Source organism: Rutidosis leptorrhynchoides, chromosome 6 (assembly GCF_046630445.1).
Source record: "Rutidosis leptorrhynchoides isolate AG116_Rl617_1_P2 chromosome 6, CSIRO_AGI_Rlap_v1, whole genome shotgun sequence".
In the NCBI taxonomy this organism is placed as follows: Eukaryota; Viridiplantae; Streptophyta; class Magnoliopsida; order Asterales; family Asteraceae; genus Rutidosis; species Rutidosis leptorrhynchoides.
In genome coordinates this window covers 26,615,664-26,642,098 of record NC_092338.1, presented here as the reverse complement: position 1 = coordinate 26,642,098, position 26,435 = coordinate 26,615,664, and the positions used below count along the sequence as shown (strand labels likewise).

General features: G+C 30.5%; 1 protein-coding gene across 1 annotated transcript; it reads left to right on the top strand.

The window, feature by feature from the left end:
• The first annotated feature begins 4,939 nt into the window (after window positions 1-4,939).
• LOC139853502 (uncharacterized) lies at window positions 4,940-5,851 on the top strand. Its single transcript, XM_071842893.1, has one exon. The coding sequence runs from the start codon at window positions 4,940-4,942 to the stop codon at window positions 5,849-5,851; it is 912 nt and encodes a 303-aa protein (XP_071698994.1).
• Window positions 5,852-26,435: the final 20,584 nt, after the last annotated feature.

Here is a 26,435-nt window from a genome sequence, read left to right as displayed (position 1 = left end):
GTAAAGAAAAAATAATTTTCATGTTAACTGCAATAAATAGAAACGAAGCTTTTCATGTCGATCCAATTTTGTTCGTTATCAACATTTCAATCGAAAACAAACAGCAACACCAAGCAAATAACTATAAACTAAAGATGCAAGTTCAGAAACATATCAATTTAAAATAGCTTCAACTATACATTATGTTCATGTTAATAACAACAAATAGAAACGAAGCTTCTAATATCGATCCCGTATTTTCATTAACAACATTTCAATGGAAAACAAACAGCAATACCAAGCATTAAAAGAGTATGGTTTGTTTTCAGGTCAGAAAAGAGAAGCATCAATATAAGTTATAATAGAAACAAATACTTAGAAAATGTAGTGTACATGGTAAATCGTGTTTATTAGAGAAGTGGTTCTTTCGAGATTTAACATTCAAGTCAAAAACTGAATAAAGCACGTGAAAGAAGTTCAGATTCATACTTTCATATCAACATCAATAATGAAACATTCAAAAGAAGTAAAAAAAATTACCATTACTTACAAACATTTAGCAATTAAAAATTTGCAACTTATATATCTTCCAAACACATTCTTCCATACAAACATATAACACAACAAAACCAGAGTTAGCAATTAAAATAGGGAAAAAATTAAGAAAATTAACCAAAAAAGAAAGAAAGTCAAAGATGATACTGAACTTACCTATTACAACAACTAAATTATATATACAATTAAACTGCAGAAATTAAACAAATTAAGTCATAAAAACCGAATATTTGCTCACCAAAAAGATGTCAACAGCGAGAGCGATTGCTTGCGACCTTACGACAAAGATTATAACATGAATTCTATTAATCATAACCACCGATATGAACATCTGATAATCAATAAAGCCAATAGACAAAATCAGTAAACGTAGCCAAAAAAATAAATCGAATAGAAAGAAGTATAATGTAATCCGAAATTTCAATTGAAGAAACCCTAACTTTAATAGGATTTTAGTGTGAATTCGATTAATTACCAGAGATTATTGAAGAACAATTAGGATGAATACTGGAAAAAGAGGTCGTATCAGAAGATGAGGAAGAGAGAGAGAGAGTTTGAGAGCATTTATTTTACTTCTGTAGATCTAAATATTTGATTTGAATATATTTGGATCTTGATATATTTTAAAAACCTACACACATACATTGATAAAGATGCTTGATCACATGGGTGTGTCATAAAAAGTAAGTGTTCTACCTTCCCAATGTACTTACACAATATATAAATAATAAATAATTAAATAAAAGGATCTCAAAAATTCAAATTTGAAACTGATTTCAAATTGTTAGGCACATGGGATGGTGATGTGGTGTATGTATATATATGTATAGGTGGTTTGTGAGGTGAAAAAATATAGGAATAAATCTTGTATATGTATAGGTTTATTGTGAGTAGAGATTATTTCCCAAGTGGGGCTTGATTGAAGGAGGTGATGACACATAGGGCATATGAAAATAGATTTATATATAGTTAGAGATATATAGTTAGGGGCAACGAAGTATTTTAGTTTTGATTAGTATGTTAATGTTAATAAAATTTTTATCTTTTATTTAAGGTAATAATCACGGAGTATCTATTAATTTAAGATCATTGTCATATTTTATTAATTATTAATTTAATATATAATTTAGTTTAATAATTGAGTAACATGTAGGACAATTTCAATTAAGTTAATTGAAGACATGACACGTAAGCATAATGGCACGTGCTTTATAATAATGTGTGTGTGTGTATATATATATATATATATATATATATATATATATGCTTACGTGCCATTATGTATATATACATTATTAGAAAGCACGTGTCATTATGATTACGTGTCATCTCATCAATTAACTTAATTGAAATTGTCCAACATGTCACTCTATTATTAAACTAAATTATATATTAAATTAATAATTAAGAAACTTGTCATTGTTAACTTGGTCAAAATAAATGAACTACATTCATTCTCCCACCACATTCATCTAATTTTCATTACAGCTACTATTTTCTTTGTCATAAATGGTACTTATTTAACATTAAAAAATGGATTGAAAATACCTGGTTCAACTTCGCAAAAATCATGATTATTTTTTAATTCTTCTATCATACTATATACTTTCATTTTAAATAGTCACAATATGATATGACATATGTTATCAATTTTCATATTCTCGTTGTTTAACAAACATACAATAATAAAACATTCAAGGTGTGATAAATTTCATCATCAAACAACACATAAAAGAGAATAATTCTTTAAAAAAACTATTAACAATGACATGAATGTTTGTACATGCTTTTAGGAAACAAAAGGTTATTGGATAATATGGTGAAGATTGAGAAAAATAGTTGTAAAGGTTTGTACATATTGAAAAAAAAAAGTTGTGATAATATATGGTGGAGATGCTCCGAGATATATATTTATAAAACAATAATACTGTATTAAATATTAAATGATATTTTATTAATTATTTTTGCCTTCCAAATCGTCATTCATATATTATCGACATTTATTTGTTATTGTTTTGTATCTTTTTTAATTAGAATTAATATTAATATAAAATAAAAACATCATCATTATGAAAATTAAAGTGTAATTAGTGAAAGGATAACATAATCATTTTAGAGCTTTATATTTGTTTTTATTTTATATCTTTTTTAATTAGAATTAATATTAATATTAATATAAAATAATGACATTAACATTATGAAAATTAAAGCGTAATAGAAAATTACGGAGTGATAATTTATTTAAGTTATTAAATAATTAGTTATTATAAGTACAATTTTTTAATTATAAAATTTATAGAATTAATGACATCATCTAAGTGACCTAGATTTTTTTTCTTTTTATTTTTGATTTTTTCTTAACAAAGAAATTAACCTAATAATAATATCATCATTATAGAATTTAATAGAACCTATAGAAGATTAATTGCAATGTTAATAATTTTAATATAAAACCATATATTTCTATTAATAAATTAACTTTTTAAATCCAAATATGAAAAACACGTTATAATATTGAAAATTAACAATTTACGATAAATGTTTGAACGTATCTTTAAAAGTTAAGTTTAGCATTCTAATTCATATTTATTATTTATTTATTTATATATAAAATAAAATGGAAAGGTAGGACTTAGGAGGGTTCATTATGTTGGTGGACTTTGGAGGTGGACGACTTACCAAATACCATGTGACGACGCCTAATATACATTTGAAATTTATGTCTTGAAACCATGTGGTTTGATTTATATCCATTGAATATACCCGTGGAATCACGGGATTTTAAAGAATTTTTTTTGAATGATATGTTATAGTTAACGATTATTATTGCACCAAAATTTGGATTTTATATAAGCAACATGTGGATAAAATAGGATAATTCATCAAGTTCAATAAAATAGATAACAACAATGTTTTACCGAATACTCAGAACAACCATAATCAAAAACTACAATTTAAAAGCATAGTCTTAAAATACAAAACCTTAACAAACGAAAGGAAAACCATCTTAAGCATTGATTACTTTCCAAAATCATCACATCTTCTTCTTTATAGTTGCAAGATCATTACTTCTCAGGTTCACCCATTAGTCACTTATACTTAGATTTTGAAAACATATAGATGTGTCTATTATTTTGTAGAACTCCTTTAATCCACAAATTTCTTCTTCTCGTAGTATTACGGCAATCACCTTCACAACTCATAGCATATATAAATATGTGTAAAAAATTCTTACAAATTAGAATTTGCATTTGTAATAACTGTGGATAGATAAGTTGGTACAAAATATCAAACTTGAACCTGACATCATATGAAATCATACATTTAGCTATACATTACATAGTAGCCTTACATGAAATATTCGGATGTACTTAAATGTGACTGACTTTTTTGTAATATTAAAAACCCTAAGATAACAATTTGATAAAATTGAACTATGACCTGAGGAAATATATAAAATCTAAAACTAAACCATCGTTTTAGTTTAATCCTTTAGCTTTTATTCACTTTGTAGATGTTTTAATAAGCAACAAAGTTAATAACAAAATAAAAACGTTGGTCAAATTCACAATAACCATGTAAATAGTCTAAAATCCCCAGTCACACGTAGAGGTCGGGAACGATAAGGTTGTAGTGTCACATCTCCAATATGCGGATGACACCGTCATTTTTGAAAAATGGAACAAAATAGAGGTTAGGAACATCCTAAAAATACTTAAATGTTTTGAGGAGCTCTCGGGTCTTAAAATTAATCTTAACAAAAGTAGCGTTTATGGTATTGGAACTTCTACCTCCGAATTAAATAGTTTGGCTAATTCGTTTAGTTGTAAAGAATGATCTTTCCCGTTTAACTATCTCGGCCTCTCAATTGGAGCAAACCTAAATTCACATAATACTTGAAATCCCATTTTCAATAAGTTCAAAAAAAGGCTTTCTGATTGGAAAGCTAAATCTATCTCTTACGGAGGTCGCCCCACTCTCATTATAGCGGTTCTTACTAGCCTACCGCTATCTTTTTTCTCCCTTTTCAAAGCACCGGTAAGTGTTATTAAAGAACTTGAGAGACTTCGTCGTGACTTTTTTGTAGGGGGGGGGGGTATGACGAAAGAAAAATGGCTTGGGTCAAATGGGATCAAATCATGTTACCCTATGAATTTGGTGGCCTAAACGTATGTTCTTTTAAATTTAAAAATTTATCACTCCTCGTCAAATGGTGGTGGAGATTTCTCTCAGGTGATATTTTTTTGTGGATTCGCATCATTAAAAGTATTTATGGGAATGGGGGAGGGTTGGGATGTGCATCTCCATTGCCGAAAATAAATTGAAAAAACTCTCAGGTCGTTCTTGGTATAACATAATTAAAATAGAACACACCCTAACCAAGTTAGGGTGTAATCTTTCTAATATGTTTGTTAAAGATGTAGGTATTGGTGCGGATACGCATTTTTGGATTGACAAATGGCTAGGTGACGTCCCATTCAAAGATGCTTTTCCTATAATTTTTAGACTTGAAACTACCAAAGGTGTCCTCATCATGAATCGTGTTACCAATGCATCATCCTCACTGACATTCACCTGGAATTGGTCGACTGAACCACGTCGGAGGACTGCAGATGAGTTAAACTCGTTAATATATATCATCAGTGGTCATACTTTTTCGGATAATACCTCATCCAAGTGGTCGTGGAAATTAACTGCAAACGACATTTTCTGTTCGAGCTCCTTATCTCAGTTTCTAAATTTACAGGCTGCTGATAATATGAGAATGTCCTCACTACCTTCGCTCACGACAGATCTCAACCCTTTCATCCCTCAAAAAATTGGCATATTCGTTTGGAGGGCAAAACAAGACAAACTCCCCGTTAGGATGGCACTTGATAAAAAAGGTATCGATCTTCACTTCTTAAGGTGCCCGGTTTGTGATGGCGATTTAGAATCTCTCCATCACACGCTTATAACCTGCAATTTTGATAAGGATATTTGGGAAAGAATTCGAAAATGGTGGAAACTTGATCATTTGTCTCTTAATAATGTATCCGAGATTGCCAAATGCCCGAACCCCCCATTATCCTCAAATCTTGGCATAACCATTTGGCAAGCCATTGTTTGGGTCTCTTCTTATTACATTTGGTCCCATAGGAATGTTCGAGTTTTTGGTAACAATTGTCTTAGCCCTCCAAAAATCATCGCGGAAATCCAAAGCAAATGTTACGAGTGGATAAATTGTCTTTGGAAAAAAGGCTCGCTGAAATGGCTAACGTGGATCATGAATCCCAAATGTTTCGATGCAACATACTCAAGAGTAGGGGTCGGTTAAGGTAGGTTTTATTTATGCCGGATCCCGTTGAATTATTGCTTAGAAGGGTCTAGTGGTTTTAGTCTCGATTGCTTTGTCGCTGCGTTTGATCAACACTGTTTTTCGAGTTCTAATCCGGCTTGATTTTTTTCAAGTTGATCGTCCTTTGTAGTAACCGATGGGTGAAGGCTTTTTCCTACTTAAAAATAACCGATCTTGTTGTCTATATTTCGTGCGATCCATATAGCTCCCTTTCTTTTTTCGGGTTTAGTTTTAGTATACATAGTATGTTGTTATAGTTTGATGATGTAATTAGCCCTTTGGGCCTCCTGGTTGTACTCTCTTTTTTATTTAATAAAATTGTTGGCTTTTCAAATTTTTTTTTAGAGTTTTGAATGTTCATAAGATTAAGGTAAAAGGTAAACTTACAATATTTATAATCAAAATCTATTGGGACTAAAAAACTATTTTATAGCTTTAGTTACTTCATTAACCACTACAATATCATTAAACTTGCATTTAAAAATAGTAAGAAAAACTAAATAAAATAGCAAATGGTACATATTGCCACATACAAAACACAGTATGAGCCAGTAGAATCCATAAGGATTTGGACACTTTAAAAGCTGTTTATGACTAAAACTAAATAAAATTTACTTATTCTAAATGCATTTACGAATATTCTGAATTCATTAGGATGCACAAAAAAATTTTGAAAATGATGACCCACCCATTTTACTCCTAAACAATATGTATATTCATATTATTACGGGTCAGTGACATAAAAATAAATATAAAATATAATTGAAATTACTTGTATGGTTTATCATGGTGAAGAAAACAATATGTATCAGTTCTTCATTAAAGGACAGAAAATGCTCTTCCAAATCAAAATCGAAAAGCTCTCCCTTATTGTTTCCTTGATAAAACTACTCAAGCTGCACATAAAGTAAGTATCGAAAATTCTCCCGTAATATCCTTAGGCTCATTAATATATGCCAATTCATTTACATAATACAAAAGGAAAAGCCATCAAGGTATAAATTTGTAACAACCCGACTTTTTCCGTTTACTATCGTTAATTATCCGTTAAGTATTTAACGGTGGTTACGTAGATTTGTGTGTTTAATAGAATTAAATACAAACTTATTAGAGAAATGTTTGAATTAATATGTTATATTAATTTACGAACTTATTTCGGTTAGCGAAATAACTATAAAACGTTACGATTAAGTTATCATCTAGAAAGCTTTTCAGTTTACGGAACTCAGAATAACGACACAATAATTATTTTCGATAATTATTGACTTTAAGAAAATTATTTTTAATTTATAATTTATTTAATGAATTAAACTAGGTGATTGCGTTTCAACGACTAGTTAACGTTCCGGAGACCCGGTACGGTTAACGGCACTCGAAACGGACCACACGCGTACAAGCAGTTAAGTAAAATGAGTCCAGGACACCCCTTATAGGGCCCCACGGCCGAACCCCCCTAGTGGACTCGTTAATGGACTAGTTTGATTTAATGGGTCATTAGATGGGTCTTATTTAGGGCCCTAACTACAAATAATTAGCAAGAGACTAGGAACCCTCATTCCCCCATTCTTTTTTTTGATCGACAATTTGCTCTCCTCCCTCCCCCTTGAGGCCGTCGGCCATCACCACCACCATACCACTCTCAAACTTCAAAATTGGATAAAGTTTTGTGCATCAAAGTTGTTCTACGCATCGTTCTACGTCTAGTATTGTCGTTTAATTGATCGTTTGAGGTATAACTAGTAACCCTAATTTCATTAATTCAGTTTTTTGTTCAATTACATAGTGTAATCAAGTCTAGTGCTCAATTATTGGTGATTGATGTTGTTAATTGTTGATTGATTGCGTAATTAACGTTGTATGTTCGAAAAACGAATTTGTCTATTGATGATCTGATTTAATTTACATGAGATCTGATTTTGTAATATGGTTAATTAGAAATATATCGAAAAGTTATTAATTTTAGACTCCGATTTTGCGTGATTTCGTTATCGTATGCTTAAGATATGCTTAATCGAAGTTTTCGTTAGGGTTTGCATGATATCCGAATTTTCTGAGTTGTATGCTTTGTGTTTTAGCTTATATAAAGTATACTACCGTATTCCTTGTGAAAAATTATGCAATTTAGACTTAAGATTTGCGTCAAAAGGTTATGTATCCCGTTATGTCAAAACGAAGATTTGGTTTTTAAAGAGAGCTGAATCGTTTTTCAAAGTTACATAAAAATTGCTAGAGTGAACTAGGAATTTATTTAGACCTTGATATTCTGGAATATGTTAGATTAAGTGTTCCTTGACATGTTTCATTTGTATGAGAACTTGCGAAAACATGATTTGCCATGAGATATATGCTTATCTATGTGATATGTCCGATTGATGGTCAAAAACTGATGAGTCTGTAATGTTTTGCGAAACTATAAAAATAGGCTAAAGCAATGCTTCTGATTATTTTATCACTAAAACTTTGAGATGTTTTGAGATGACACCAATTGGCCATTCGTCAAAATCTATTTTCTATATGTTTTGATTTTTGAATAATGTTTAAAAACTGACACGCGAGCAGAAATTTCTGTAATGAACTCAGACTTGATCCCTTCTGACTTCTGACTTTTATTTATCGTATGAAGCTTTGGCTAGACTTTTTGGAATCGATTTTAAGTGTAGTTATGATTTGGAGTTGTTCATGATTTAATGATTTATGTGCTATGAGCTATAGTAGGATCTTTCTACGACGTACGAATTTCTAAGACGTGCTTTAAGGTGCAAATGTGCAATATGCTTAATTATGACTTGTAAATTGATACTTGAACTAGGTTTGACTTATTGATTATGTTTACATGACCTACTGAGATGTTTGACTTTAGTTGACCACTTTGACCGAGTTGACTTTAGGGTTGACTTTGGTTGACTTGCTTGGATTAGTTGACTTTTACTTGTTCATTGAGTCAGTCTGAGCACTAGGAATTTGCGTACACTATGGGTTGAATAAGTTTGACCTATTAGTGTATACTTAAGATGATTTACTTGATTATGTTGCGTTGTTCAGTCGAGAGTTTCGACAACAGTACGATTTGCTAAGATCTTTACGAGTGCTTTTGCTAAGGTGAGTCTACAGTCCCTACTATGTTTTTACAGGGATGAGATGCATGCCTTTTACAAATGTTTTACGTGTTTGGCACAAGTAACTTACCAATAATATACATATGAGTTCAGATCAAAAATCCCTTATCTTGATTATATTAGTTACTTTGTAAGCTCGACTTTATAGGGACGATACCGTTAGGTTTGACAAACCTCACAGCAATGTTAAACAGGTGCTTATATAGTTGTTACTCGTACACTTGATCGGTGTATTGCCAGTATAGGGTAAACTAAAGATGTGTGCTCAGCTCACGCAATTGTTAAAGCTTTATAATCAAGTGCTCATGATAATGTATACTTTTCCTATGATGTTTTCTAAGAAAAATCTTGTGGCCTAACTTAAGAAATGGTTTACCAAACCTGTAGATTCACTCAAAGTTTTTCGTTAACGTTTTGCATGTTTCATCTCAGGTACATAGAGCTAGTGCTTCCGCTTAATTGAAGTTATATGCTGTTTGCTGCTAGAACTGGACGGCGTCCAATATGTTTATCATTTTCATTTCAAGAACAAATATTCGCATTTAAACCGTTTTCTTTTAAGATGTTTGGGGTTCATTTACATTAGTCATTGACGTCAAATGTTTCCAGTTACATTTTATTTAATAAATGACTTTGTTTTAATGATTAATGCGAATACTTTTCGAAAACGTCTCATATAGAGGGCGTGACTGCTAAACTGTGGGACCAGGAGTTAATACTCCGTTAGTGGATTCTGATGGGGTATTACATTTGGTATCAGAGCAGATCGGTTACCTAGGACTAGGCTGCATTAGAGAGTCGAACGTTAGGACGTCTAATGAATCTAGACTATAACCTTAGACTTGCTAAGTTATATGAACCCTAGTTACGTTAGTTATTATCTTACTTGATTTCTATAATGACATGATTACTTGATGAACTAACTTTGTGTTTTATTTGAGTGCTAGATGACTTCTTCTAATCCTATCATGCTTACCGACTCCGACATGGAATTCGAGGAAACCGTGCAAGTGCAAGGAAATACGATACTCTAGTTTGTGGATGATACCGAATCAGAACCTGAGATGGAAACCGAGCATGAGAATGAGCCTAAAAGAAAGGAACCGGCAGAGGATTCCGAGGAAGAATCGGAACCCGAATCCGAATCCGAACCTGATGTACCCGATTCACCCCAGTCACCTGTTATTAAACCCGACTATGTTAATCCCTATGGACCGAGAGGCCACCGTTGGATACCGAAAGGACCTGCTCGAGGCAACAACCCATTTTGTATGAGTTTTCACTACGACAATCAGTCACTAAAGATGTGTCAACGTTACCATCCCTATGAGGCTCCCACATCTACTTCTAAACCTAGTACCTCTACTGCTACTGCTAATGACAACAACCCTAGTGACCTCACGTTGCGAGTCGAAAATTTGGAGAAAATGGTCGAGTACTTGTTGAAGGAACTCCAGAAACGCAAATAGAGATCGCTTGACTAGACTTGTTCCACGCTATTAAACATTATTTGATTATTATTGTTTATTATATGATGTTCGCGCATACATTGTAAGATGTGGCTTTACTTATGTGGTTTTTCTTATGACATGAGAAATATGTTACTTTCACTGGTTATGCATGATTTCTGAACGAAAAGTTTATTTCTTTAAGTGTTGGGTTATTAACGACGATTTATGCTTGGTATTGCTACTTCTACTGCTAATTAGTGATAATGTTACTAGTGTACATTGCCCTTACTATTGCTACTACTACACGCTATGTATCGCTATTACTTATTATTAGTACTACTAAAATCGCTATGATTTAATATTGGTTACTATGTATACGAACTAGTTATATTTTTTTACTACGAAATACTATTAAATACGATTTAATTTTACACAAGTTATTTATTTATTTATAGAGTGGATATACCTAAACCTTGCTACAACACTATAGGCAGTGTACCTAATCGTAAAGTAGTGTAGTTTTTAGTAAGTCCGGTTCGTTCCGCAGGGAGCTAGCCAAGTTTAACGCTATATTTATTTTAAACTATATTTGTATAAAAATATATATATATAAGTAATATTATTATTGTTATAAAAAGAGGGTTTTACTGTTTAATGACCGGTTTGTCGATTTTATGTCTTAAGTCACAATTAAAACCTAATGTAAAATATTAAAAATAAATATAACTTAATTTAAAGCGTAAAGTAAATGACGATAATAAAATTGCGATAATTAAAAGTGCGATAAATAAAATGACGATAAATAAAATTGCGATAATTAAAAAGTACAATAATTAAAAGTGCGATAAGATATAAAATAAAGGAATTATGCTTATTTAAACTTCCGTAATCATGATGTTCGACTTATTGATTTTAATTTATTACCATGGGTTAATTGTCTTTTGTCCTGGATTATTCGATATGTCCATACGGTTTTGTCCATAATAGTTCATCAGTCATAATTATAAAGTGCGAGAGTCTTCGTCAAATTATCCTTATACCCGAAGTCAAATATTCCAACTAATTGGGGATTCGAACTATAACAAGGTCTTAATACTTTGTTTAATGAATACACCAGGTTATCGACTGCGTGTAGTCCAAGGTTTTAATACTTTGTTAACAATTACACCAACTACCCTCGAATGTAATCCACCCCTGTTTCAACGAGTCCATTGACTATTAATCCATCCCCGTGTCCGATAAAATGAACAATTATTGGTATTTATAGATATCCCGCCCACCGTACCCGATTAAGCGTATGTGGTTATTTATAGATACGTCGAATTGTAACCTTTAATATTAAATTAACGAGGTATCGTTTAGTTAATATAAAACCCATTAATAGCCCATAGTCTAATTTCCACAAGTGTCGTTCTTTTGTCCAAACCCCAATTATGGTACAAAGCCCAATTACCCAATCTTAATATTTAGCCCAACATCACGATTACTTCGATTTAAATAAGCATAATAATAATTTATATACGAGACATTAATTTAAAAAGGTTGAACATAACTTACAATGAGTATTAATCGCGTAGTGTTACACGGATAGAATTTCGACTTACAAACTTACAACATTCGTTACCATAACCTTATTATTATTAATCTTAAATTAAAATTATAAATATAAATATATATATATATATATATATATATATATATATACATATATATTTGAAAGATAGAGAGTAGATTAAATTATATTATGTTAAAATTCGTCGACCAAACGTTGCAATTTATAGGACCTGACCTGCTACAGTAAGCCATGCGATCGCATGGTATTAAGCCTTCCTGGCCATGCGATCGCATGGCCACCTTTTCCTGGTCACAAAGCACCAAAAACGTGGGCTGCTCGTATTTATAATAATATATAATATAATGAAAGGACCCGTTCATATACATTATAAACGATTCACAATAGTTGATTACATCGCGAGGTATTTGACCTCTATATGATACGTTTTACAAACATTGCATTCGTTTTTAAAAGACAAACTTTCTTTACATCAAAAATTGACGGCATGCATACCATTTCATATTACATCCAACTATAATTGACTTAATATTAATCTTGATGAACTCAACGACTCGAATGCAACGTCTTTCAAAGTATGTCTTGAATGACTCCAAGTAATATCCTTAAAATGAGCTAATGCACAGCGGAAGATTTCTTTAATACCTGAGAATAAACATGCTTTAAAGTGTCAACCAAAAGGTTGGTGAGTTCATTAGTTTATCATAATCCATCATTTCCGTAATAGTAATAGACCACAAAATTTCAGTTTCTATAAATATCCGTACACTCGCAAGTGTATAAAAGTATTCTATAAGTTGTAGGCACCCGATAAAAAGCCTTAACGTTCATGTTTTACCCTCTGAAGTACACCAGATCAGGTGTGTTTAAAATAACCTCGAAGTACTAAAGCATCCCATAGTCAGGATGGGGTTTGTCAGACCCAATAGATCTATCTTTAGGATTCGCGCCAACCGTACATAGACAAGTAGTTTAATGTTACCAAGCTAAGGGTATATTTCTGGTTTAAACCCACTTAGAATTAGTTTTAGTACTTGTGCCTATTTCGTAAAACATTTATAAATCAGCGCATGTATTCTCAGCCCAAAAATATATATAAAAAGGGAGCAAATGAAACTCACAATACTGTATTTCGTAGCAATTATGTATATGACGGCACTGAACAAGTGCAGGGTTTGTCTCGGATTCACGAACCTATATTAAGTATATATATTTATATGTTGGTCAATATCTGTCTAATAATTTAGGTCAAGTCGTAGTGTATCACAATCCTAATGCTCGAGACCGACATGTAAAAGTCAACAAAAGTCAACTTGACCCAAAATGACTTCCAAAATCTATACATGTTTATTATATAACTTATATATAATACTTTTATATATTTAAATATATTTATCAGATCTTATTATACAAAATAATACAAGTCATTTATTAATAAATAAAAATTTATATTAAAATTCATATATGATAAAAATATACTTTTATATATCTCAAGTAATAAAATTCACTTAATATCATAAAAATATAGTGGTATGTATTATTAATGTAATTACATCACGTGTGGTAAAAATATCTTTGTACGCATATTTATTTGATAAAATAATATTGATAATAATGATAATGATAAAAATAATAAAATGATAGTTTCAATAAAAATATTAATTTTTAGTAATAAAGATAATTTTAGCAATAACATCAACTGATAACAGTTATAATAATCGTTTTAATAATAATATTAAAATTAATGATAATTCAGTTGACCATATCTTTTAATCCGTTCATCGAAACCACACGATTTCTAAATGAAAAGTTATTAATTTTTTTCTTCAGCTTTTCAACGACATGCATATCATATAACTTATCTCAGTAGCATATGTATCAAATTCGTGATTTATCATAAACTATTTAATGACGAAACTAAGCATACAAACATGCATAATCATATATACTCGAGCACTAGTCAGGGATACACTATTAATATATAAAAGATAAGATATGAATGCTCACGTATCAATATTGTGATTCAATATTGCAGGAAAGTACATAGACGCAACGAAAATGATAAACGTTAGGTTGACCCCACGAGCAATACCCTCGATCAATACCCATAACCTTCATAGCTATAACCCATAATTTTCTTAGCTCTATCCCATTTGAAAACTTATTTTGAAATCGTCTGAATATAACTCCGTCGTAGTATTTTATGTATACTAATAATATCTTGAAATAATACTAAGTAAATATATATATATATATATATATATATATATATATATATATATATATATATATATATATATATATGTAATTCGATTGAGAGAGTTTAGAGAAATATATTTTCAAGTTTCTATAAAATAATGAAACCTATTGAATTCTATTTATAATAGATTTTTGAATTATTAAAGTAAATTATTAAAGTATGAATTATTAAAGTGAATTATTAAAGTATGAATTATTAAAGTGAATTATTAAAGTATGAATAATTAAAGTGAATTATTAAAGTTAAAGTAAAGTAAAAGTAAAGTAAAGGTAAAGTTAAAGTATAGTAAAAGTATAAAACTATGTACGTATAATACGCGTATAAAAAAATATATATAATATTAATTTAAATCGTTTTATATATTTAATAAAATAAAATATAAATATCGTTATCTTTATCATACTGGTTAAGTATTGAGTTGTCAAAAAGAATAGATTTCTTAAATCACAGTGGACCTCATAACATAGGCCCGTAACCATATCATAATGTATCTGATAATTCAATTATTTGATATTATCTCTTAATTCTGTCGATAAATATATCGAAACAAATATGTTCATGTAAAGTATCATATATCTAATACTTTGTTAATGTTTTCAGTTAATATTATGTATTATATATACATATCTATATACACATAATTGTTCGTGAATCGTCGAACACGGTCAAAGGGTAAATGATTACATGAATGTAGTTCCAAACTTTTTGAGATTCAACATTACAAATTCTGCTTATCGTGTCGAAAACATATAAAGATTAAGTTTAAATTTGGTCGGAAATTTTCGGGTCGTCACATATAATATATATAATTTTATATAATTATATATATATTATATTATATTCTTGTACTCCGTTGACTTGTAATTTTAGCTCCGTTGCATCGTGCGTTGATAGTTGGTTCATGTCCCGATTCCGGATTTTCGAACGTCCTTTCGTACGATTTAATATCTTGTACTTTGTGTGACGACCCGAAAATTTCTGACCAAATTTAAGCTTAATCTTTAAATGTTTTCGACACGATAAGCAAAGTCTGTAATGTTGAGTCTCAATAAGCTTGAACTATTTCATATATTCAATTAACCTTCGACTGCTCTTGACGATTCATGAACAATTAATTGTAAGTAGATATGTGTGTATGTATATATAAATAATAATTCAAAATATAATTTGAAGTATTATATGTTGTTGTTATTAAAAATTAATAAAAATAAAAATAGGATATTATAATAATTATTATTTAAAATATATCTATAAATGTATTAAAAATAAATTTTAAATGATTGTAATACTCGTTTGATGTTTCGATTGATATTAAGCAATTTAAATTTAAACTTATGTAATTTTAAAATAAACGGTGATTAGAAAATGAGTTTTATAAATTTTAGACTTATTAATAATATATTTAGATGTTGTTTGTCAAATTTTAAAACTTTTATATTTTGCTTGGGGGTTGGGAGTGATTAATTAATGTAGTTGTTATTTAATAGTTAATGACCAAACTTTATACCATAATGACATAAATAAATAAAGATACTTAAATTAAAATTTTAGAATTATTCCGAAGACTTTTATCCGCCCCTGATTAACAACGGAGTACGAAATACTATTCGTATTAAAAGTGTCAGTACATATTAACAAAACTCAGGCGGCTTTCCTGTTTTAAATTGCACGATTGATAATTGATGTTATGAAAATATTACTGTATGATCTTTGAAATCAGTGATCTTATTATACTAATATTATTAATTATTATTATATTATTATGATTAGGATTCATGTCGATGGAAAATGACAATTGTATGATGGCTATTCTTTTTAAACAAATAGAATTAAATAGTGTTTGCTTTTGGTTTCATTTCACTGCATAATAATATTTATAGTGCACATTTGACATATAACAAACACATCATCTTCTTTATACATAATCTTTCTTCTGTTTCGTTCTTCGTTTACCAACCCAACCCTAATAACCCTTGATTACTACGACAACTAGTCGACAACCATCACCCTTTTAAATATCATTCGGTCACCAATTAAAACCGCCACCATCTTTCACCCTCACAAATGTGAACCATCAAGAAACACCACCCTACGATCACATTAAAACCCGCCACCATCGGCCATAATCACAATCACCACAAACCATCTCGTGTTTCGTTCATGTTTATTCGGTCACTACCTACCATCATGAACGACCCGCAACCACCAAGATCCACCGGAAATCACCACTACTCTTATTCATCTTCTTCTTTGTTTCTGTCAACCGGAACCACAATACCACCATCATCGATGACAACCAACTTCCTCACTTACTCTCTCTCATCTATCTCTCTCTCCTATACTAGACCGAGAAACATCATACACCGATAACCACAGCTCTTCAAGCCAACAAACATTCATCGTGAATTATTGTTGCTGTTGCCATTGTCTTCAGTCGAAACCCAATAAAAAGGGCTGTTACTTGTGTTTTGTTCTTCCTCGCTACCTACTGCCGAATCCTACCTGCAACTTTGCTACTAGACGCTATATTGTTGCTTCTGCTTACATGATAAAAGATGATTATGATGGTAACTCAAGATGATGATGACGAGAAGATAAAGAGTGTTTATGGAGATAGAGTTTAAGGAGTTTGTGACTTCTGTTTTCTAAAACTCCCACAAAAAGAACCCACAACAAAAGGTAATAATGGTGGCCAACATAATTAAAGAAAAGGATAGTGGACACAAGATGTAATGGAGACCCCACTAACAACGATTCAGTTTATTATATTTACAACTTGTCTGTGTCGGTCATTTAAAAATAAGAAGGAAAGGAGAAATCAACAAAAATCTAGATTCAATTTAACATATGCGTAGTATTATGGCAGGCCTTTATATTAGACGTTGGGCCATTTAAACCTATTTTTTTTGCCGATAGATATTGAGTTGGGATATAGGTTTTGGGCCGTGTTGTTTATATTGGTGTCATGGGGGCCGTTAATGATGAAGAGGTAATCAAGATTGTTAATGATGAGGATAGTTAGAATGATACGTAATACTATAGTAATATTTTGATCGTGAATGATGATCAAGGTGATTCTCTGATTGAAACAATGATAATGATACTTAGGGTTAACAAGAACGAAAGTGATGAGATATTGTTGATGATAATGACGAGTAATGTTATGATGGCGATGATGGCTTCATGGTGATGATGATAATTAAGATAATGTTGATGGCGGGTTTGATAATGATGTAGATGATCGAAATAAATGATGATTCTGTTTGCACGATTAGATTGTGTTTGGTGATGATGCTTACTATGTCTATGGTAGTGATGTGATTAAGAATAAATGGGTTTTAGAAGAAGTTGTTAGAAACAGATAGATATACGATATATAATTATAGTATGGGTACTAAATCAGAAAAAGCTAAATTGGAGCATTGGTTAAGTGTGTTTGTGTTCAAACGAGAGGTCGTGGGTTCGAGCCTTGTCTGAGGCATTTTTTTTTTGGGAAAAGCTTCTAAGGTAGTATACTTATTATACTTATTATTATTACTATTATTATTACTATTATTATTATTATTATTATTATTATTATTATTATTATTATTATTATTAAAGTAAGTATTATTATTACTAATATCAATATTATTATCATTATCATTATTTTTACTACTAATATCATTATTATTATTATTATTAACATTACTAATTATAACTTAAATTTTAAATGTATTTTTGTATGTAAAATATAACTATATTTTTATGATCTTAAACCAAAAAGATAGATATTATAAGTTAGATACAAACATTAGATATATAGGATTATATATAATAAGTATACTACTTTTACTAACAAAATACTTTTTGTTCATTTACGTTTTAATATAACTCAAATTTATTAAAAGTATTATCTTATTAAAAATTATGAGTACTTAAAATTATTAATACTAAGTATTTATTTAAAATATTTTAATAAAGTATATAACATATTATTATGATAAATTAATAAAACATATAAAATAAACATATTTAAGTAATTATTAATATTAAATCACAAGTATACTACTAATATCAAAATATATATTTAATTAAATATTATATGTGTTAATATACATACTTGATATAGGTTCGTGAATCCGAGGCCAACCCTACACTTGTTAAATGTCGTCATATGTATTTTTACTACAAAATACAGTATGGTGAGTTTCATTTGCTCCCTTTTACCCTTTACATTTTTGGGGCTGAGAATACATGCAAATTGTTTATTAACTGTTTTACAATAATTATATGCGTGAGTTTCATTTGCTCCCTTTTACTCTTTACATTTTTGGGGCTGAGAATACATACAAATTGTTTATTAACTGTTTTACCATAATTATATGCGTGAGTTTCTTTTGCTCCCTTTTACTCTTTACATTTTTGGGGCTGAGAATACATGCAAATATTTTATTAACTGTTTTACAATAATTATATGCGTAAGTTTCATTTGCCCCTTTTACTCTTTACATTTTTGGGCTGAGAATACCTGCAAATGCTTTATTAACTATTTTACAATATTTACATGCGTGAGTTTCATTTGCCTTTTTTTTTACTCTTTATATTTTTGGGACTGAGAATACATGCGCTGTTTTTACAACTGCTTTATTAAATGCTTTTGAAATATATTTTAAACTGCGAATACATGAAATGCTTTTATAAATGTTTGACGAGATAGACACAAGCAAAACATTCCTCGAATGAATTATTATGCAGACAGAAGTTCTGCGAATTATTGTTGAATTATGTGGACATGATAATTGTCTCCACTGAATTATGTGGACATGATAATTGCCACCATTGAATTATGTGGACATGATAATTTCCACTAATTGAAGTGAATGTTATATATCGAGAGAAAGATTTTATACACAGGTTATGTGTATTAGTTTTTGTGCACGAGATATGTGTACGGTTACTAAGATTTATGAAAAATGGTTTGCGTACATGAGAAAGGTGTACTGTATTTAAAAGATATCGCATGTACATTACAGGTGGGTATAGGATTCGGGTCCATTTGTACCATGCAGCATTTAAATCTTGCGGTCTATCAAAATGATGAATTTATTGTTTCATGATAAACCTATGAACTCACCAACCTTTTGGTTGACACTTGAAAGCATGTTTATTCTCAGGTATGAAAGAAATCTTCCGCTGTGCATTTGCTCATTGTAAAGACATTATTTGGAGTCGATCATCGCAATGGAACCAGATGTTGGTGACTTCGTCCGGACGGATTAGGACGGGGTATGACATGTGGTATCAGAGCGGTGGTCTTAGCGAACCAGGTCTTGCATTAGTGTGTCTAACTGATAGTTGTTTAGATACATCAGTGAGTCTGGACTTCGACCGTGTCTGCATGTCAAAAGTTTTGTTTATCATTTAGTGTCGAAAATTATTTGCTTATCATCCTTAAAGTCTAGACACGTCTTATTGCCTCTATTGCATAGACAGTGTATAGAAAAATTCATATCTTAGCGTATCTGTTATTGTTACCTTTGCTTGACATATTCCGTAGATTCCTCCGTAACTTATGGGATTTTAATATTTTATATGCATATGTAAATTATGTATTGCAGGGTCCTAATCTACATCCTATAATCTATTCTTATCGAAAATCCTTCATCTGATCATACGAGATGAATCCCTCAACCAGTTCGAATTCCTCGGATTCCGACAGCTATTCCGATATGGAGTTTTACCTATCAGCGTCACCAGAATGAATCAACCAATCATTCATCCCCAATTTATCTGATGAGTTCGTAGTCGACTTAATCAATGGAGACGAGAAGAAGGCGATACTTTCCATCAACCAAATTTCTCTCTTGGCGAAGAACCTGAAGCACTTACCGACGAACTAATCCGAAACACCATTTTCACCTTCATTTCCCGAATATCTCGCCACGATTATATTCTATCTAAAATTCTAAACCTTATTCATCCGCTCGTTCCGATCGACAATCATCCCGGAATAATATAAGAAGTCGACGAACTCCGCGCTCGAGTAATCAATTTGAAGAATATGGTGCAAAATTTACCAGCTTCAACAACATCACCGGCAACAGTACCACTAACATCAATACCAGTACCACCAACAACTCAAGTTTCAACATCACACGCCTCAACATCTCATTCCGTATCTCTAGTATAATCATCGTTCTACGTATCGTTCTACATCAATTTTCTTTGTTCAAGTATGGCGATTATGTAATCTCTAATATTTTAGAGATTATATATTCTTGTTCTAACAATAATTCAAATGAGATTAATATCACATTAACTCATTAAATCCATGATTATATCTGAAGAAAATATATATGTATATATATTTTCATAAAGATTGTAATTAAATTTTTTTTCGTACAAACTGTTAATGGTGAAAAATATTTTAACGGGTAGGTAATACCCGAGGAATATTTAGTTTTCACATTAGTAAGTTACACTGTACATTCTTCGAATCTGATTCAACAGTCATTTACTATCCTACTTACATCTATAGAGATACGTATCAGTTCACCGCAGAATAACTCTTTTCATTCAATTTCATATTTGGATTTTGATCTATCAGAATCCAAAAAGTGGCATAATGAAGAAAACATTGGACAAAATAAAATTTGTTAGAAACAAACAAATTTATTTATGAGAAATTTTGTTAAAAAACCACGCTAACAAAATCCTAGCTAACTGTTCCTAGCTAACTGTTAATTCCTTATTACATTTTATTTATCGCAGTTTATTTATCGCAATTTAGTTATCGCAATTTTATTTATCGTCATTTAATTTCTGTTATTTACTTTACGTACTTTATTTATCGTCATTTAATTTTTGTTATTTATTTTACGCATTTTAAATATCGGGACACGTATACAAGGTTTTGACATATCATATCGATGCATCTATATATATTATTTGGAGTAACCATAGACACTCTATATGCAGTAATGATCGAGTTCTCTATACAGGGTTGAGGTTGATTCTACAATAATATATATACTTTGAGTTGTGATCAAGTCTGAGACGTATACGGGTCACGACATGTAATAATTAATTCGAATATTATATATTAAACTATATATGAATTATTGTACTGTCAACTGTGGACTATCGACTGTGGACTAATAACATTGGACAATTAAAATGAATTAAAATATTGATTATAATATATGAAACTAAACAATTCTTCAAGTTTGCCACTTGATTTCATCTTAAACCTCATTTGTATCTTGACGATTACAATCTGCGTTCAAACCTTTCATGATTCTTGAAAACACCTCAATCAGGAGGATGAACCAACCACAACTTCATCTACGGAAGAAAAGATTGATGCATATAGTTATGTACCTAAAAAACTCTCGAAACCAGAGTGATAGTTTAACACGTAGCCGCGTTAAATCTTTTGGCATTTATTAGCAAAAATAACTTTGCGATTCCTTTTCAAATTAGCCAATTTTGTCACAGCTCCAGCAAATTAACTTCAAATTTTCATTCGAATAAGCCTTATTATAACCTTGATATATAAGTTGCCTTTCGTCATCGTTACCGGAGAACTTTTTATATTCCACCATATTACCATCAGCGTTTAATCATCTAAAAACACAATTCTCTAAAAACACCTCAGATAGATAATAGACAATTTAGATATGATAGCATTAAATGCAGAGGAAACAGTAAAATCGTAGATGGCCTAAACGGCCACGAGTTTGATAATAAAATAATGGAGTGTTGGGAACGCTCGATAGAAAATTTGGTACTGAAAAACGGATTGAACTAACTATGAAGGAGACCAAGGACAAATACAAGGACCAAACCTTATATTCAAAGAATCCATGTAATTCTGGATCCGATGAAATCTTTAGAGAATATTTTGCTCCGAAGTCATCTTGCGAAAAAAAATTTCTTCATCAACCTTCGAACTTAGAAATTCCAAAATATTATCATAAATATCTTCGATATTTCTGAGGATATTTTCATAAATATTCTTGTCCGAAATTATCTACCTCTTCGTGTTTTCTGTATTCCATTATATTGGAAACTTCTGTAAAAATTAAGTATAAATTATGAATGAATTGTGGAGAAGTGTTGGAGACTGAAGCATGGGTTAGTATAATATAATGACGCTTGACCAATGTGATTATATTACAGTAAGTCATGCTGAGTTTCTAATGGAACGTGATGATTCACAGATTATAACGTCATCATGTGCCATGTTACATAACTCTTTCATTCTACTTAACCTCCGAACATATCAAGAAAAATATATTCTTGATAGTTCTATCTTCTGTAATTCTGGTAATTTAACCAATCAAATTGTACTATTAAAATTCTTCTGCTTAATATATTATGATCATTCAAAATTTCATACATATGAATTCTGGACCATTATTCTCTTGACTTGGAGTCGGGATGAGAAAACAAGAGCATGGAGCTTAGAAATATAAAGGAAAATATAAAGCCGATCACAAACACAGAAATTACAAACCGTGGATATTAATACGAATAGCAATATAAAGACACGGAATAATTAAGAATAGTATCACCCCAAGATAATAGTAGAAGTTAACAGAATCCTCGGTGGAAGTTGGAAAAGGAGAATGATTGATGTGATAGTAAGGATGAGGACAAGGATCAGAACTGGATTAAGCATTTTCACAATCGTTTGAAAGTATGGATCGAGAAAGAAAGAATTGGAGTGGTGAAAATAATGGATCGAAAGAAGTTCATTTATAGAGAAGATACCAGACAAAGCAATCGAGACCGATAATCGCATTAAATTAAAGAGGATTCTAATTATCCATAAATCTCGAAGAATCAGATCTTACAGATTTCGAAGATTTTCTTTAAATCCCTTGAATTCCGGAATTCAACCCTGACTATGTCAAAAGTTAAGACGGATCTCTACTTTTCCTATTTCATTTTTGTGATAGCTTCATTCATACTCTTTGAATAATCGAATTGTTTTATCCATATTACTCAATAATGATAAAACTATATTTATCAGCTCATATTCGTCAGGAAAAACATTCTTATTATTAGCCATGACAACCACACTCAAATTTCAGGACGAAATTTCTCTAACGGGTAGGTACTGTGACGACCCGAAAATTTCTGACCAAATTTAAGCTTAATCTTTAAATGTTTTCGACACGATAAGCAAAGTCTGTAATGTTGAGTCTCAATAAGCCTGAACTATTTCATATATCCAATTAACCTTTGACTGCTCTTGACGATTCACGAACAATTAATTGTAAGTAGATATGTGTGTATGTATATATAAATAATAATTCAAAATATAATTTGAAGTATTATATGTTGTTGTTATTAAAAATTAATAAAAATAAAAATAGGATATTATAATAATTATTATTTAAAATATATCTATAAATGTATTAAAAATAAATATTAAATGATTGTAATACTCGTTTGATGTTTCGATTGATATTAAGCAAGTTAAATTTAAACTTATGTAATTTTAAAACAAACGGTGATTCGAAAATGAGTTTTATAAATTTTAGACTTATTAATAATATATTTAGATGTCGTTTGTCAAAATTTTAAAACTTTTTATATTTTGCTTGGGGGTTGGGAGTGATTAATTAATGTAGTTGTTATTTAATAGTTAATGACCAAACTTTATACCATAATGACATAAATAAATAAAGATACTTAAATTAAAATTTTAGAATTATTCCGAAGACTTTTATCTGCCCCTGATTAACAACGGAGTACAAAATACTATTCGTATTAAAAGTGTCGGTACATATTAACAAAACTCAGGCGGCTTTCCTGTTTCAAATTGCACGATTGATAATTGATGTTATGAAAATATTACTGTATGATCTTTGAAATCAGTGATCTTATTATACTAATATTATTAATTATTATTATAATATTATGATTAAGATTCATGTCGATGGAAAATGACAATTGTATGATGGCTATTCTATTTAAACAAATAGAATTAAATAGTGTTTGCTTTTGGTTTCATTTCACTGCATAATAATATTTATAGTGCACATTTGACATATAACAAACACATCATCTTCTTTATACATAATCTTTCTTCTGTTTCGTTCTTCGTTTACTAACCCAACCCTAACAACCCTTGATTACTACGGCAACTAGTTGACAACCATCACCCTTTTAAATATCATTCGGTCACCAATTAAAACCGCCACCATCTTTCACCCTCACAAATGTGAACCATCAAGAAACACCACCCTACGATCACATTAAAACCCGCCACCATCGGCCATAATCACAATCACCACAAACCATCTCGTGTTTCGTTCATGTTTATTTGGTCACTACCTTCCATCATAAACGACCCGCAACCACCAAGATCCACCAGCAATCACCACTACTCTTATTCATCTTATTTTTTGTTTCTGTCAACCGGAACCACAATACCACCACCATCAATGACAACCAACTTCCTCACTTACTCTCTCTCATCTATCTCTCTCTCCTATACTAGACCGAGAAACATCATACACCGACAACCATAGCTCTTCAAGCCAACAAACATTCATCGTGAATTATTGTTGCTGTTGCCATTGTCTTTAGTCGAAACCCAATAAAAAGGGCTGTTACTTGTGTTTTGTTCTTCCTCGCTACCTACTACCGAATCCTACCTGCAACTTTGCTACTAGACGCTATATTGTTGCTTCTGCTTACATGATAAAAGATGATTATGATGGTAACTGAAGATGATGATGACGAGAAGATAAAGAGTGTTTATGGAGATAGAGTTTAAGGAGTTTGTGACTTCTGTTTTCTAAAACTCCCATAAAAAGAACCCACAACAAAAGGTAATAATGGTGGCCTGCATAATTAAAGAAAAGGATAGTGGACACAAGATGTAATGGAGACCCCCCACTAACAACGATTCAGTTTATTATATTTACAACTTGTCTGTGTCGGTCATTTAAAAATAAGAAGGAAAGGAGAAATCAACAAAAATCTAGATTCAATTTAACATATGCGTAGTATTATGGCAGGCCTTTATATTAGACGTTGGGCCATTTAAACCTATTTTTTTTGCCGATAGATATTGAGTTGGGATATAGGTTTTGGGCCGTGTTGTTTATATTGGTGTCATGGGGGCCGTTAATGATGAAGAGGTAATCAAGATTGTTAATGATGAGGATAGTTAGAATGATACGTAATACTATAGTAATATTTTGATCGTTAATGATGATCAAGATGAATCTCTGATTGAAACAATGATAATGATACTTAGGGTTAACAAGAACGAAAGTGATGAGATATTGTTGATGATAATGACGAGTAATGTTATGATGGCGATGATGGCTTCATGGTGATGATGATAATTAAGATAATGTTGATGGCGGGTTTGATAATAATGTAGATGATCGAAATAAATGATGATTCTTTTTGCACGATTAGATTGTGTTGGTGATGATGCTTACTATGTCTATGGTAGTGATGTGATTAAGAATAAATGGGTTTTATAAGAAGTTGTTAGAAACAGATAGATATACGATATATAATTATAGTATGGGTACTAAATCAGAAAAAGCTAAATTGGAGCATTGGTTAAGTGTGTTTGTGTTCAAACGAGAGGTCGTGGGTTCGAGCCTTGTCTGAGGCATTTGTTTTTGGGAAAAGCTTCTAAGGTAGTATACTTATTATACTTATTATTATTACTATTATTATTACTATTATTATTATTATTATTATTATTATTATTATTATTATTAAAGTAAGTATTATTATTACTAATATCAATATTATTATCATTATCATTATTTTTACTACTAATATCATTATTATTATTATTAACATTACTAATTATAACTTAAATTTTAAATGTATTTTTGTATGTAAAATATAACTATATTTTTATGATCTTAAACCAAAAAGATAGATATTATAAGTTAGATACAAACATTAGATATATAGGATTATATATAATAAGTATACTACTTTTACTAACAAAATACTTTTTGTTCATTTACGTTTTAATATAACTCAAATTTATTAAAAGTATTATCTTATTAAAAATTATGAGTACTTAAAATTATTAATACTAAGTATTTATTTAAAATATTTTAATAAAGTATATAACATATTATTATGATAAATTAATAAAACATATAAAATAAACATATTTAAGTAATTA

Coding starts and splice junctions, on each gene's coding strand:
- LOC139853502 (XM_071842893.1), top strand. CDS start 4,940: ATGTTTGTTAAAGATGTAGGTATTGGTGCGGATACGCATTTTTGGATT.